This window comes from Lepidochelys kempii, chromosome 7, assembly GCF_965140285.1.
Source record: "Lepidochelys kempii isolate rLepKem1 chromosome 7, rLepKem1.hap1, whole genome shotgun sequence".
Taxonomy (NCBI): Eukaryota; Metazoa; Chordata; order Testudines; family Cheloniidae; genus Lepidochelys; species Lepidochelys kempii.
Genome location: NC_136386.1, coordinates 114,999,543 through 115,015,668, shown reverse-complemented (window position 1 = coordinate 115,015,668; position 16,126 = coordinate 114,999,543). Strand labels below are relative to the sequence as shown.

Sequence of the window (16,126 nt, the reverse complement as noted above, 5' to 3'; positions counted from 1 at the left end):
AAAATCTGTATGTTGGGTTTTTTGCCAGAGCAGAATAGAAGAGGTTGTGTTTTTATTGCTCCCTTAGGCTGTTTGCCTATTTGGTCTAACTTTTCTTCTGCTTGTTTTTACCTTAGGAATACCAGGTCCTGACTTTTGCTTGAGAACTTTGTCAAACCTGGATAGTGGCAATCTAAGAATCGCTACCCTGCGCAGTAATTTTACCTTTCAGGTTTGACAAACTCCTCCAGCAAAAAGAGAGAAGTTAGGAACTCATATTTAAAGGTAAAAAGCCGAAAACTTCTTTTTATCACAAAAGAAAGGAAGGAAAACAACATATTACCTTCCCCCTCTGACCCACTGTGTTTGAGCCTATCATTACACGTAATAAAAGAGCAACAGGAAGGCGTTTGCTTACAGTTCACCTCTGGCATAGATAAAAACTTGGTTTTGTAATGAGCTTTTAAAAAATTGCAGCAGGTATGTTTTTCTGTTGCATGTGTCATACTGGTTTAATCTGGTTTTCCAGAAGTTGAATCAGCTAGACTTTACCTTATGCATCATAAAGCACCCATGACATGGCCTTCCCAGAACAAAGCACACAACCTATCACCTCATGGTTCTTGGTTACAAAGCATTGGGACAAACTTCAGGCTTTTCATCCAAACTGGGGGATGGGAGTGTCAATTATTCCTATCCTTCTACTTTGTTCTTCTTTAGTAGCATTTAATTAAATAATATAACCACAAAATAATTCTGTAAAATATTATAAAAGACATTCATCACTAAAGGCCCTATCTGGCAGACATTTACTACTAAGTGTGGTGAATGCAACTACTCACAGTGGTTAGCATTAAACATGATAGTAAATATTTGCAAGATCAGAAAATGGAAGCTGTTCTTAATGCACTTTATGTACTAGGTATTCAGGTACTAGGTACTGTTGTATGTAACTTATGATGGCGAAAATTCTTCATTATCTGGAGATTCCCGCTTACAGTTGCCCTTTTACTTTTTATGGATTTATAACGCAGAATATGTTCGGTCTCCCAAATCGAAGTCTCTGATTGCAGTAAGGCATTGATTGCCCTACCTGCTGAATCATCAGGCAACCCATTAAATCTGAATTTATAATGAAGTAGTAAATGTTGGATGAAGTGAGGTAAAATTTAGAAAATAAATATATACCTGTCTCCTTCATGAACTCTCCAGACAAATCCCCTCTCTTGTGGTTAACTCTCACTCTGCCACATGAGCCGTGGAGGCATTCCAAGCAGCCTATGGGAGGTGCAAGCTTCTGATATAAAGACTTAAGTCATCTAGAAGTGAGGGTATAAAGATTCCCCACCAACAGTCCCTCAGTTCTATTTTTGCACCTGCTTAAGCAGGTTGTAGAACAGTCCTCTGTCATCAACTTGGGAAAAAAAAAACAACCCTAACATTTTCTGGTTTTCCTTTCACCTTCCCTTTAGATTTCAGTTTCACTGTGTGTCTGTGCATGTGTGTATCTATAGTGTTTTTATTCTCATTCCCCTTCAGAGAAAATGGTTGTAGTTTACAATGCATTTCAAAGAAGGGCTTGCTAGAGTTGTTAGGTTTTGCTGAGCTTTATTCCTGACTTTGCTGTGAGTGCAGAAAAGCTAAATTAGGAGACAGGACTCGATGACTGAGGAGGTTTCTTCACATCTGATGTCCGATACTGAAATTTAAGATATGTGCTTTTTACAATGGTAAAATAACCAGGATTAACCAGCAAATTTGTCTGTCTGTGAAGAAGACAGTAGAGCTGTGTAAATAGCTGAGTTTTTGATTCACTGGCAGTTCCAAAAATTGAAGAAAAAAAAAAAACTAGTTTCGGGTCATCCTGAAACCTACATTTTTTGGCATTTTCGGTGAATAGAAAATTGCGAAAAGCAAAAACCGTTTTGGGTCCTACTTGATGTTTTGTTCAACCCATCACCAATGATGTTTTGTTCAACCCAAAACGAAAGGTTTGTTTTGATTTTAGGCATTTTTAACCACTTTCTTAAAAAACCAAAGGAAACCTGGTGCTAGATTCCCAAGGGGACCTAGGCACTGTTCACAAAACCAAGGAGGAGAAGGCCCCCAAGGTAGTGCCCCACTTCTTATATCCAGTAGACCAATGCTTGGGACACTTAGCTGCAATGTGGAAGAACTAGCTCTGAATCCCCTCTCTGAGCACAGACTGGTAAAAATACTTAAATATTTATTAGGTCAGAGAGATAGTGAGAATCACTCTATAGCCTCCCTTTTCTTGAACTGAAAACTGCTTTTAAATCCAGCATTTGCCTAAAATGCCGTGTTTACTAGAGCTCTGTAACAAGAAAGTTAATTAAGTTCATTTGGATATGTAGTGTTGCTGAGCACTGTTAAACCACTACCTTTTTTTGACCAAAGGGGTGGGCAAAGTTGTTATAATATAATTATAATTAAATATATTTAATCTCATATACACCTATATATAGTAGTTTGCACAATCTGTAAATTGTTTTGGGATCTGTTTCAATTAAAGTTGCTATAAACTGTAAGATTAGTTCCTACTTTCATATTTAAAATAGGTAAAACTTTGCTGTAGAAGCACTATGGAAATATTTTAAGGATATATTTTCCACTGTATCAATCATATGACATTGTTCTGTGATATTGTTTTTGCTTCAGATTGCTTTGTCTGGAGCATCTATGAAAACAACTGAAGGAACAGTATGTGAAAAAAACAAGAATAGCTAACCCTTTGGGTATCTCCTCATCCCTTGGTACCCTCATTTAACTCCCAGTAACATTCATAGGACACACACACACACAGAGACACAATGGAAAATATAGATGCTAATCTGTAATGCCTTTTATTCCTCAGATCTTTATTCATAGAGCCTTTCCTTTTTGTTACATCCACTGTTGAATCTTTCACAGATTCCATCTTTATGTAAGGAAAAAAAATCTACACTTAAATTTCAGAGCTTTACTAGAATTGAATGCGAGCTAAAATTGAGGAAGATTAAACCAATGTACAATAGAACTCTGCTGTTTGTACTTAATGGAGGGCATGTGGGTTTTTTAATATAACCCTCTTTTCCGCAGCTTAGAGAAACAGATGCAAACTTGGGAAAGAGCTCCAGGATCCTAACCGGAATGTTGCGAAGGTAAGGACAAGGTAGGGATACCTCTGTCTCTATCGGCTTTATTATTTTTAATTATATCTCAGCATTTGGCTAACTTGCATGGTTTTTTCCTCACAATCCAGTAGAATCTCTTGAAACTAAATATTGATGTTGGCACAAGCATTCACTGAGGAAAAATCAGATGAGAGGGACGTTTTTACCATAGGAGTTTTGCGCAAACTATGAAAAAAATTTAGGTTGGCTGTAAAATAGTTTTCCATTGTGTAACACCGACAGACCCTGGTTGTTGGCAGGCGGGATTGAACCTGGGACCGCTGAAGCTTAGCATTTAAGCTTCTACTGCATGAGCTAAAAGCTAGACGGCCCTTAGCCAACGCTGTAGCAGACTCATCAATCTGTAGCTGGGCTAGGTGTCACCAGAGGGGGACAGAGCGCCAAACAGGCATAAGTACAATTGCATCAGAGGTGTGGCCCCTTTCCTGAACCATTTGTCGGTTTTCATCCTATTCTAAAAATAGGCTGTTTAATGGAGATACAGCACCCATTATTTCTGGATATGCAGTCAGGTGTTTTAACCTGTTAGTTTAAATTTGATTTTTTTATATTTATAATACAACTTATACTCAGAGCATAATTTAAAATAATTAATTCTAATTTGAACATACTAGAGAGAGACACTTTTAAAAACATTGTGTTTTGAGCATGCTTCTCTTGTGTGGTGTAATATTATGGAAATGTAGCCCTGGGATTTAAAGTGAAGTGTGAAGAAAAAAAATGGCAACATCCTAAAAATCTATCTGGGATTTTAGGGAGGATGAGAAAGATATTCAGTGATTTCCAACCACCTTGAATTTAAATCAATACCTTTACCAGAAAGCTTGTTTTAGCCATTGGAATCCCTGGACATAGAGTTATCTATTCAGCAAAGCTGTACACTTGTAGCATTGTGCTGTCTGTATTTCTTGACTTATAGTTGGCTCCATAAAGAATAGTCACCCGAATTATAGGTGGCATTGGACATGCTAGGACTGATACTTTTAAGAAATAGGTTATTTATAAAATATTCTGCAAAAAATTGGTATGAGTTGGCCCTTCCTAAGTTGCTCTTCACAACATGCAAGCCTTTTGTAGTGTGTATTTGTTTAAGCCAATTTGCTTTAAAAAAAATTAAAATCCTAAATTTTAGCGAAGTCAGCGATTTATCGCGAGCCTCGGAAAATATTGGCAAAGGGAATTTATAAGTTGTTCTTCAGTGCAAGCTTTATCTCTTCATAAGTCTCCTTCAGAAAATAGCTTTCTTAGTTCCTTCTATACCCAGCTGACAAAGGTTAAGATAACTGCACTTCGTGCCTCCATTTCACAGACTTCTCATATTTCCAACTCTGAACCATAACATACAAAATTCTGTGATTAAGACTAATATGTAAATGACACAACCTAAATTCAAAATCCATGGAGAAACAAAGTGGCAATTGAAAGAGATGCTTCAGTGCTTGTAGACAATATTAAAAAAAAAAAAACCCATAGCCTCCCCAGGAAGGGCCCTGCGACATGAGCTGTAACGAATATTCTGCATATGTCTCCATTTTGTCAAATCTCATTAAAGGGGCTTCTTGCTTTATGTCAATTGAGCTGTCCAAAAATCATTCATCATTTTTAGTGTAAAAAAAAATCATGCAGTTATTTAAATAATATCATATTAATGTTAAAGTTCAGCTGTCATTTAATAGTATGGCTTAATCAGACATAACATTTAGGAAAAATAGTTTTTTCAGGCTTTACTTGGCTTTCAGGTTGGCAGATTCAAATAAGGATTTATGGGTTTCTAAACCAATGTATTTTTTCCATGTTTATGCTTGATGTACCTCAGCCTGGTTTTTTACAGGACTCTGTAGTCTATTATTTTCAATAAAATAAAGTATCTGCTCACATTGTGTTTGAATACATTTGCAAGTAATTTAAAGATGCTGGAACAAAAACATATGCTGTAACCTTTGACTTTGTTTTGTGTTTGGGAATCACAGTTTAGAGTCCTAGTTTATAAGTGTTCCATAAACCAAATGAAAAATATGACCTTTGTGAAATATACTCGAGGCTCTGTTTTCTGACAAATGGATTATGTAGTCAAACACTAAAAAGACATGTTTTTCGTATGTCAGAAGGGCAGTGGATTTTCTCTTTCTTTGTTTAAAAGAAAAAAAAAGCCTAACTGAATCACCCATCTGGTTAAAAGGTTAAGGTTTAGGCCAAGCAAATCGGGTATATCTGTGCAATTCATACAGATGAGCATAAAGATTTGCCATTGTGGAGGCAATTGATACAGTGGGAGACGCTCTTAAAATTTCCTCAGGACGTTATTAGCAAACAGGTAGTATCCAGGAGTGATATAATGTTTTATGACTATACTGACAAAACTGTCTAGCAGTATCCCAGCCTCGGCAGCTTCTAAATGTTGTTTAGGCATTGAGGAGCAATCGCAAGAGATAGAAACAGGAAGTCAGCAAAGAACAACGTCAGGTGCAGGTGTAGGAAAATAATTGCCATAGCTTGGCAGTTGGGTCCTAATACTGCTTACTCCACTAAGTACCACACAGACATTCGTTGAATTTCTGGAACCAATAAAGAGCAGTGATGGATGGCCATATTTCACAATTATCATATAGAAAAGATCTTGTTAAGTTGAACACTGTAGTTGCTGCTATCGTGTATGAATCCGCTGTTACTCTTTGAAGTTGTATGCCTGCCTTAGTGGTTACAAATGTGATGTATTGAGTGTAACTGTTCATAGCTGGGAAAGGCCAACCATTCTCTTTTGTGAGCATGGTCAAATATAGTAAGGAATTACATATTTAGGGAGACTTATGAACCTGAATGCAGAATATGCTCCAGACTGATGGTAAATACTTTTCAGCTATATAGAAACCTTTCATTAAAGGCGAGTAAACATTATCCCTATTTTACAGCGGAGGACTGAAATGGACATAGGTTAAGTGACTTTTCATAGCTCACACAGTGAATCAAGTGGCAGAATAGGAATCGAAAACCTTATCCCAGTTTGCTGCTCTAACCACTACAGGAAATGGCTGCCTCATATGAATCAGAATTCATTACCTACTGCTAATTTGGCACGAATACCTGCATGTGGGAAGAGAGATCTAGGATAAACATTTAAAAACTGTCTCTTCATTTAAACTAGAATGTAATCCATTTTCATTTCCAAATATACAGGTATTTTCAATATCCTGAAAAGAACATAGACTGAGACTGCATCTAAAATGGCATATTGTATTCAGGACAGTTCATTATTAGGAAGATATCAGCAAACTGATAGGAATTTGCAAAGATCAATCAAAATGACTATGGGACTATTTAATTATTCATTTTGGTTGTCACTTATCCATAGCTCTCGGCACCACCCAAAATTTAATACAATGATAAATCTAAAATGTTCAATACATAACATTAGGCCAGCAAAATTCCAGTTATAGTTTCCAACTAACAGATTCTTACATAAGATAATGCAACTTTTCCAAATCATATAACAAGGCCCCATCTGAATCATCCATCCTTCCGCCTCCACCCCTTCCATGATCTTAGCAGGTCATAGTTTGTTGGACAGATTGAGGGGAAGGTATAAATCCCACCACACATTCTGAGAGCCCTTCATTTTCATAAACATAATTTCCCTGCCTTTCTTTTGTCCATGATCAAGCTCAATAGCCATGAAAAGCTTTAACAAAGATTTAGGATAACCTCTTGGGAGAGTCTCCAAGCCCACACACAGCCTAATGGGAAACAAACGTAATCAAACATTAACCAAATAAATATTCCAGGTGTGAATGTCTCAACAGCAGATACTCTTGGCACCAACTCTTCCTCTAAGTTCATTTATTTCAGGAGATGTAGAATCCAAGAACTTTTTTGACATCATCATTATTAAGAAAAGTATCTAGTACCCTCCAAAATGACACATTGTTTTCCCTTGCAGAACATCATGATTTCTGACCCTATGACTCTACCTTCTAATAATTCAGAGTTTCATCTTCTGAGTTGTTATATGAGATGCGCTGGAAAACTCATGAACGTATCTGCCCACATAAACGAACCTTTTTTAAAATATAATTTTAAACAGGATACAGTCATTAGCTCCAGCTGATGGAAATGAGTCAAGAAGTATACAAGTCTCAGGTGATAAATTATCAGAATTTCCAACATCTGTATGAATTGCCACCACTAGTAAAACCATGAATAAGAAGTATTCCATCCCAGTAGTAAAGGTGGTTGCATTTCTTCTTTAAGATTGTTCCCAGCAATATCTGGCTATAACTGCCCAGATCTCCAATAGCCAAACTTTTGTCTACCCTTGGAACTCCAAAGTTTTTTAGTCTTATTTTTCAACGTTTCAAAATTTCATTATATTTAATAAGTGCCCTGGAAACCCCCTTGAGAATCTGCACCTCAGTTTGTGAATAAAATGTGCTGTTTATACAAATTGCTTTTGTTCCTGGCAGTTTTCAGATATTTCAATTGTTGCAAAGAGGCCTAGTCTTTATTTATGAGATGAATCCAGCTTTAAGGAAGTTGCCTCCCCCGTCTGACATGTGTGCCCCCTCTACAGAATGATTGGGCTGAATGACTAGAGATAGGGTGACCAGATGTCCTGATTTTATAGGGACAGTCCCGGTTTTGGGGTCTTTTTGTTGTATAGGCTCTTATTCCCCCCCCGACCTAGTGTCCCGATTTTTCACACTTGCTGTCTGGTCACCCTAACTGGGGAGCAATGGATCCACCAGGCTCTTTTGCTTACTCTTTTGCTCTTTGAGACTCGAAAAATTAATTATGGTCTTCCTTGGCTGCCTAGCCCACATCACCACTCTCACAAATAGCAAGAGAGACCATTCAAATAGAAACAACTGTGTAAGTAGTTCCTCGTTTACCCACCTTTCCTTGTTTCCATCCCAAAAGTCTTTCACAATCAAACTTTCTTTAGAGCAAGAGCCTTTCTCACTGTCAGTGTAACGCCTGTGTGATTTGATTCTGCAGTAATTCTGATGGAAGCTTTTATGATCTCAAATGCACTGTGATAGTTTAATGTAATATTACGTCTGTCTTTATAACCCTCATTTTTATGCTTTTGGAGAAGTTTTCCTTTCCAGCAGAAATTTTGCATGCTTTGCAGTGGCAATTTTGTTTTTGAAGTTTGAGTAGAATCTGTTTCATCAGTTTTCTAGTGCAGAAAAAAAAAATCCCACTTCAAGGTGCTGTTCTACTCTGAAAAATGATTTGAAATGGTACATTCTTGTGCAAAAGTCTGCTTCCAGTCATGTATCTAGACTCACCTCTGTTTACTCCAGTGATTTATGCTTTGATTCAGCACAGCACTTAAGCACATGCTTAACTGTACGCATCTGAGCATTCCCCTTAACTTGAAGTGAAAGTGGGAGCTAGGGAAAGAGTTTTAACACTTGGTCCTTTCCTTGGGCAGCTATGCACTGCCCCATACTCATGGCTTGCTGCAAAGTGACAACCTAGCCTATAGTGTTTATATTAAATGTATGTCATAAAATACACAGGATGTGTAACATGGGCTTTTAATGTTACTGTGAGAACATTACTTTTTTTTTCATTTCCTGAATTTCAACATTTGTAATTTAAATGTTACACTAATGTAAATGTTTGTATTGTAATATTAAATTACTCCTTTGTGATCATGAAATATGCCGTCTTATACAAATAAAACTGAAAAACTATGTGGCACAACTTATCACAAGATAGTCCTTGAATAATGAACATATTATTGCCCCATGTTATGCCAGAACAAATCTGAGAACTAATTGCTACTGGTCATTCTAGTCATTTTTCCCCATTTTAACAGGCAGTCTTATTCCTTTGTTGAAGTGATAGGGAAACATCTGGAAATCTTAAATGTAATGTCAGCATAATTCCTAAGGGTAAACATACTTCATTATTACGAATTCCAACCAGAAAACATGTAAACTTTTGAGACTTGTCAAATAAAGGGGTAAAGTTATCCTAAGGATAGAGACGTGTATCAGCAGTACTAAAAAGAAAGAATTTTAAAAAATCAGTGTACTTTTCACTGGGTTTCGTGTTCTTATTTCAGATATGAAATGTTCTCTTATATATTTTTCAAGATGCATTTCTTGTAATTAATGAGCAGTTAACAGCCAGTTTTCAGGTCTTGCCACACTTCCTACAGACAGTATTCTGCATGTGTGGAAATGATGAAAAGCTCTTTGAAAATCATATTCTGCTTTTACTTAGCACAATAAACACTTCCTCTGAGCCCATCTTGGAAGTCAGGGTGCTTTTCTTGCATGGTGCTGTGCAAATTTCATGCCCTTTGATAGCAGTAGGCACTGAAGATTGTCTGTAGTATGCAGGAAATGCTCAGCACCCCTCAGAATCAGGCCATATATGACAATTTCAGCAGTGCAAGCCATGCCCTGAGGGTCAGTGTGTGCCAGAGTGTCCTTTGCAAAACCCCAATTTTTAGAGGTTAGTAATGCAGGGATAAAAATTTAATCTGAGGTTGAAATGAGGCAAACAAGATCTTAAAGAGAAAGGTAATTGATCTTTTCATTTTAATATTTTCAATACACAGGATAGAAAAAGCTATGCATCTCCACCGCTGAAATCTCGTTATGTTTATGCCACGTCTTAGGCCTGTCACTCACTTATTCAGGCAGAAGTGTGGAGATCACATGCTGGACTTCTGTTTTATTTTTCAGTTTATTTTGCAAGACTTTTTCCCTGTGTCCAATTGACCCCCCTGAGCCCATCATGGACAATACTCTCAACAACCTTCGTAGGATAGTTCCCCCTTTTCTATTTTATGGGCAATGGCCTTTGTTCCCTCTTCTCCATTCCTCCTTTTATACCCCCTGGAATTACTATCTCACTTGGTCCATTCCTGTTCTCCCACAGCGCTCCCACCCACTCCCATGAACTTTGTCCATCTGAACAGCTGGAAATGGCATTGTCAAAAAACATAAATGTGCTTTGGATAAAGAGCAGGGTCTTAATGGATACTACTAGATCATTCTAGACTACATATACCAAGAATAGTTAAATAGGTTAAATAGCATTTGATTCCTCTAGTTGCACTGTGTTTGAGATATGCTAACTATCACTAAGAGATCAGAGCTTAAAAGAAGACAGTAAAGTTTATAATATTTTGTTATGGGAGTGAAGCAAAAGGCATTTCACAGTCAGCAACGACATGCCATAGCCAAAATAAGCATCATGTGCCATAAGTGTAACATCACAGCTCATGCCAGCAAATTGGTGCAGCGCTCTCTCGCGGTGGGCACGCTTAGTTTCTGTTCAGCTGAGTTCTCTCAGATGTGGTGGTGTTGTGAAGCAATAAATGAGAATATTTTAAATGTTCATCAGATTGTTTATGCTGTGAGGGCGAAGTAGGAAAACCACTAGCATAAGCTGGAAGTGGAAATTGTTGTAATTGGACACAACTCTTCTGGAGTCAGCAATGTTGTACCGGTTAAGGCCAGCACTGAATTGAGGAACATGTTGTTTTAACACAACGGATACTGCCACAGAACAACATGTACCTACGGTTATACTTATTGTATACCAGGCAGTGTATTTAAGACGTTTGTTTATAAACACAAAGTCCTGCTGAGATAATCACAGCTGCATGAAATCCTGCCTTATCACAGCTTACGCTTTGGTCTTCAAGTTAGTTGAAAGATGAGCAAAATCGTATGTAGATAGATATCATCTCTGTGACTGCTTCTAAAGAGGCTCATGTGTTCTACCATGAGTGTGAAATAACTGGTGCTCAGAAAATATGTTTTTTTGTTTGGCTGGTTTTTTTTTGCACTTCTCTGAGTCTGAAGGATATAAATATTTGGTGCACAAAGCTTAATTGTAACCTCCACTTTTCATTGTCAGCCTTATTTGTGGGATTTTTGGAGCATAGATGCAGAAGAAATCCAGAGTTGTCCTAATATGCAACTTTTAGGAGCTCAGATGTTGCCAAACTACAGTTTAATGCACAGACTGCTGCGAACTTTGCAAACTATTTAATTTGTTGGTGTTATGCATTTGTATATCTGAGCTCAGGAATTTGCTTAAGTTGAAACACAATGAGTAAGAATTTTGAATTTCCATTGTTTGAAACCTTAGTATGAAGAGGGGAGTGAGACAGAAAATAGGAAATGGACCAAAATTTGAAAGGTGAAATCTGTTAGATATTTTAAATCTTTAAAAAAAGGTATGCCGTGTTGTTGCAGCCACGTCGGTCCTACGATATTAGAGAGACAAAGTGGGTGAGGGAGTATCTTTTATTGGACCGACTTCTGTTGGTGAGAGAGAAAAGCTTCCGAGCTTACACAGAGCTCTTCTGCTCTCATTAAAAAACAAACAAAAACCCCTTACCTATCTTCTCTCTTAAAAAAAAAAAAGATGGAAAGAAAGGGAGGAAAATATATGGTCAAGAATTACAACTGTTTTTCTTATGAAGCCATTTGTCTACATTGCAGACTGTTCTGCTTATTTTGGAAACAAGTGGAAGGGGATAGGGATGCTGTTTAGTAGGCAGAAGACAACCGTATGGACATTGTTGAGTTCCATCATTTGAAGGAGCTGTTTTAGACATTATGGGTGTGATATCCAAACATGCGGAGCATTCCTCTTAATCTGTTCCCACTGAAGTCATTGGAAGTTTTATATTGACTTCAGTAGAAGCAGAGTTAAGCCAGAATTAGACTCTGGTTCTGATCACACACTGGTTTAAAGGACCGACTCCACTAGAAACAGTGTAATCTTCACACTGATGCAAAGTTGGTGTGAGATCAGAGTCTTGCCCTTATTACCTAGCATTTAAGAGCTAGGAGGAGGTATGGGGTGCTGGCTCCAGAAGGGGACTCAGGGCTGGGGGTTGGGGTGCAGGAGGACTGTGGGCTTCTGCCAGCTGACACTTTTCTTGGGCAGCTCCCAGTTGGCAGCGCAGCAGGGCTAAGGCAGTCTCTCTGCCTGCCCTGACCCCACGCTGCTCCCGGAAGCAGCCAGCAGGCCCCTGCGGCCTCTGGGGGGAGGCTGCACATGGCTCTGTACTGCCCCTCCCTGCAGGCACTGCTCACACAGCCCCCATTGGCTGCAGTTCCCCGTTTCTGGCCAATGGAAGCTGCAGGGGAAATGTTTGCAGACGGGAGCAGTGAGCGGAGACCCCGCCCACCGTGGGGGGGCGCTGGCCACTTCTGGGAGCCTGCCTTAGCCCCGCTGTGCCACCAGACTTTTAGCAGCCAGAGATCATGATCGATTGGCAGAGGCTCCAGGATCAACCAGATGATCTTGATCTACCGGTTGGTGACCACTGATTTAGAGTATAGAGTTTTCACTTGAGTCAGTTAGGAGAGAAAAATGGTGTATTTTTCTAAAGCTAGGGCCTAATCCTGCCAGCTTTACTCACATGAGCAGTTCTTACACAGGTATTCTTATTGCTGTCAATGGGACTACTCTTGGATAAGGATTACTCATTTCAGCAGGGATTTGCAGACTCAAGTGGTGACACTCCTCGATGAAATCAACAACCAAGCAAAACTTGATCAGTTGGAAAAAGCTGGTTGCAGATAAGATAGTAGTGCTGTTATGGTGGAACTTATGTCCTTGAGCAGAATGTGTAGATATATTGGACTGGACCTTTGAATCATGGGGAAGAAATGTTCACACATTACTAACCTGCCAACCAGCTGTCTGAAGAATAACAAAGCCCTGAATTAGAAAATGGGGTCTTATAGTGTGAGATTGTTTAGTCTGCTTAGTGGTCAGGGGTATGAGGGTTTGATTATTTTTCCTGTGTCTTAGACATTTTCCACCTTACTGTGGACGATTCGGTTCAGATCAAGAAGGCCTATAAAAGTCACAGCAGGATTTAACTTTGAGGTACCTGGGAGAACTTCTTTAAATTTCACTCCTACAGTTTAAACTACTGTTGAAAATACGTTCTCCATAATACTGCTGTAAATCTATTGAAATCAATTGAGTTACTCCAGATTTACACAAGGATAATGAGAAAACGATTTAATCAAAGGAGCAAATCTTGCAACATGCTTGTCTGAGACAAACTCAAATTGTAAGCAGTAATACTCCTTTTCTCCTATAATTGGGTTCACTAACTCAGGTAAAAAAGTGGCCTTGTCTTCCAGGAGATTCTTAATTCTATTTTTTGAGACAGCTGAGAAATAGGGGAAGCAATATGAATAGTTTATACTTTTGTATCTGGAAACACTAGGGGTCAGACCCTCAGCTGGTGTAAATCATCAGTTTGAAGTCGGGTGCCCACAGATTTACACCAGCTCAGGGTCTGACTCATTTTTTTAAGTAATTGATTTATAAACATGGTTTTGGTTTCGTGTCGCATTTTACTTGGAATTTTATACAATTACATGTGCTAAAGAGTTGTGTCTGTACACAGTGGCTCATAATTGGTATTCCTATGCTCCAGCTGAGGAAAATAGTAAAGGAGTTTTTCAGTGACCTGTGTGCATTCTGCAAATATTTATTTACTGTGTTGTGAATGCTAACATGGTTCACCCTGAGGATCTCTCTATGTAGCGTTTATCGTCTATGCAGCGTTTATCATCAGCTTTTGTTTAATTTGCACTTGGTAATATTAAAACAAATTGCATTATCATCCCAAGAAGGGCACTTTAAACATTTGGATTGGATTTTCAATGAAGTGTGACTTAAAGCACCTTCCAGCACTGGACAGTTAAGTCTTCACCTTGCCCTATGCAGAGGATCACTTAAGAATGGAACATCTATGGCCAAATTCTTTCCTTGACTTGCACTGCTCTGCTTAGACATAATTTGAACTGAAAGCCTGTTTGCATATCCTTCATTAATGATCTGGATGATGAGATGGATGCTCCCTCAGCAAGTTTGCGGATGACACTAAGCTGGGGGGAGAGGTAGATACGCTGGAGGGTAGGGATAGGGTCCAGAGTGATCTGGATAAATTGGAGGATTGGGCCAAAAGAAATCTGATGGGGTTTAACAAGGACAAATGAAGATCTCTGTACTTAGGATGGAAGAATCCCAGGCACTCCTACAGGCTGAGGACCGACTGGCTAAGCGGCAGTGCTGCAGAAAAGGACCTGTGGATGAGAAGCTGGATATGAGTCAACAGTGTGCCCTTGTTGCCAAGAAGGCTAATGGCATATTGGCCTGCATTAGTAGGAGCATTGCCAGCAGATTGAGGGAAGTGATTATTCCCTTCTATTCGGCACTGTGAGGCCACTTGTGGAGTATTGAGGTCAGTTTTGGGCTCCCCACTACAGAAAGGATGTGATCAAATTGGATAGAGCCCAGAGGAGGGCAATGAAAATGATTAGGGGGCTGGGGCACATGACTTACGATGAGCGGCTGAGGGAACTGGGGTTATTTAGTCTGCAGAAGAGAAGAGTGAGGGGGGATTTGATAGCAGCCTTCAACTACCTGAAGGGGGGTTCCAAAGAGGATGGAGCTAGGCTGGTTTCAGTGGTGGCAGATGACCAAACAAGAAGCAATTGTCTCAAGTTGCAGTGAGGAGGTCTAGGTTGGATATCAGGAAAAACTATTTCACTAGGAGGGTGGTGAAGCACTGGAATGGGTTACCTAGGGAGGTGGTGGAACCTCCATCCTCAGAGGTTTTTAAGGCCTGGCTTGACAAAGCCCTGGCTGGGATGATTTAGTTGTGATTGGTCCTGCTTTGAGCAGGGGGTTGGACGAGGAGACCTCCTGAGGTCTCTTCCAACCCCAGTCTTCTATGATTCTAGATTGATATGCTTGTTTTTGAGCAAGTAGGCGGTACATTTAGAAATCTGCAAAGCACTGTGCCCACTTATGATGATGTAGAAATAATAAATTTAAACAGGGGAGGCTGTTTTAAAAATGTGGTTCTCAACCTGCCTTGTCATGCCTTCGATATTGGAAGGCATATGGTTCACTTTATCCATACAGGGAAACTACTTTGCTGTTTTCAGTCACCGCTATATTTTTTAAATGTAGTTTTAAGTGTGAGTGGTACACGTGTTGATTGTGAAGGTACAATTTTTTCAGTACAGCCTTAAGCTAATTACTATTAGTGGCAGTGGGGGCTTGTACCTCATTTGTGAGCAGCTATTTATAATACTGTACCAGTAAAAAGCAATGCTTTACATTGCCATTTTACCACACTATTACACCATTGTGTTTTAATCCACCATAGGTGAAGGAAGAACTTTAGCCATCTGTTTTATTTAATGATATAATCAGTAAACAGTATATGCACTTCACGCATTTGGCCATAAAGACGGCCCATATGTTTGGACTGAAAGTTTACATTGTAAATTGGTATATTCACATATCAGCTTGTTTCTAGTTTAAAAGGCTTGCTGTGTTCACAAGATGGTACAAAGCAAGCTCAGTAACAGCTCATACCCAGTGCAGGTGGTGAAGCTAGTTGCCATGTAGATCAAAAGTCAAACAACTGTGACTCTTCCTCTGAAATGACAGTTAGTGAGACAAGGCTGGTCTTATTCCCATAAACAAGAAAGACTTACAGATAGACATACATCATGAACTTATGAGAACAAAAGGGGGTTTCATAATCACCCAGCATCAGAAAGCCCATTACTGCAAACTATTGGAACATAAGCCTTTGAAATACAACAAACATTTTATTTTATTAGATAAAATTTAAAGAAGAGGTTCAGAATTATTAAATTGCCCAGAGCAGTGGTTTTCAAACTTTTTTTCTGGTGACCCAGTTGAAGAAAATTATAGATGTTCACGACCCAACTGGAGCTGGGGATGAGGGGTTTGGGGTCTGGGAGGGGCTCAGGGCTGGGGCACAGGGTTGAGATGTGGGGATGAGGGCTGTGGGGTGGGGCCAGGAATGTGGGCTTCAAGGTGTGGGAGGACTTTCTAGGCTGGGGCCGGGAGGTTGGGTGTGGGAGGGGGTCAGGGCTCTGGGCTGGGGGTGCAGGCTCTGGAGTGGGAAT

The 16,126-nt window shown here is 39.3% G+C and overlaps 1 protein-coding gene across 8 annotated transcripts in view; it reads left to right on the top strand.

The window, feature by feature from the left end:
• VTI1A (vesicle transport through interaction with t-SNAREs 1A) overlaps positions 1 to 16,126 on the top strand; it is a 360,190-nt gene that overhangs the window by 218,778 nt on the left and 125,286 nt on the right. For 6 of the 8 annotated variants that reach the window (XM_073354362.2, XM_073354361.2, XM_078853877.1 and 3 more), the window contains one exon: positions 3,079 to 3,140. In XM_073354362.2, coding sequence (XP_073210463.1) covers positions 3,079 to 3,140 — 62 coding nt within the window. Of the gene's footprint in view, positions 1 to 3,078; positions 3,152 to 16,126 lie in introns of all 8 variants that reach the window. The other 2 variants (XM_073354365.1, XM_073354364.1) reach the window with 1 other exon arrangement.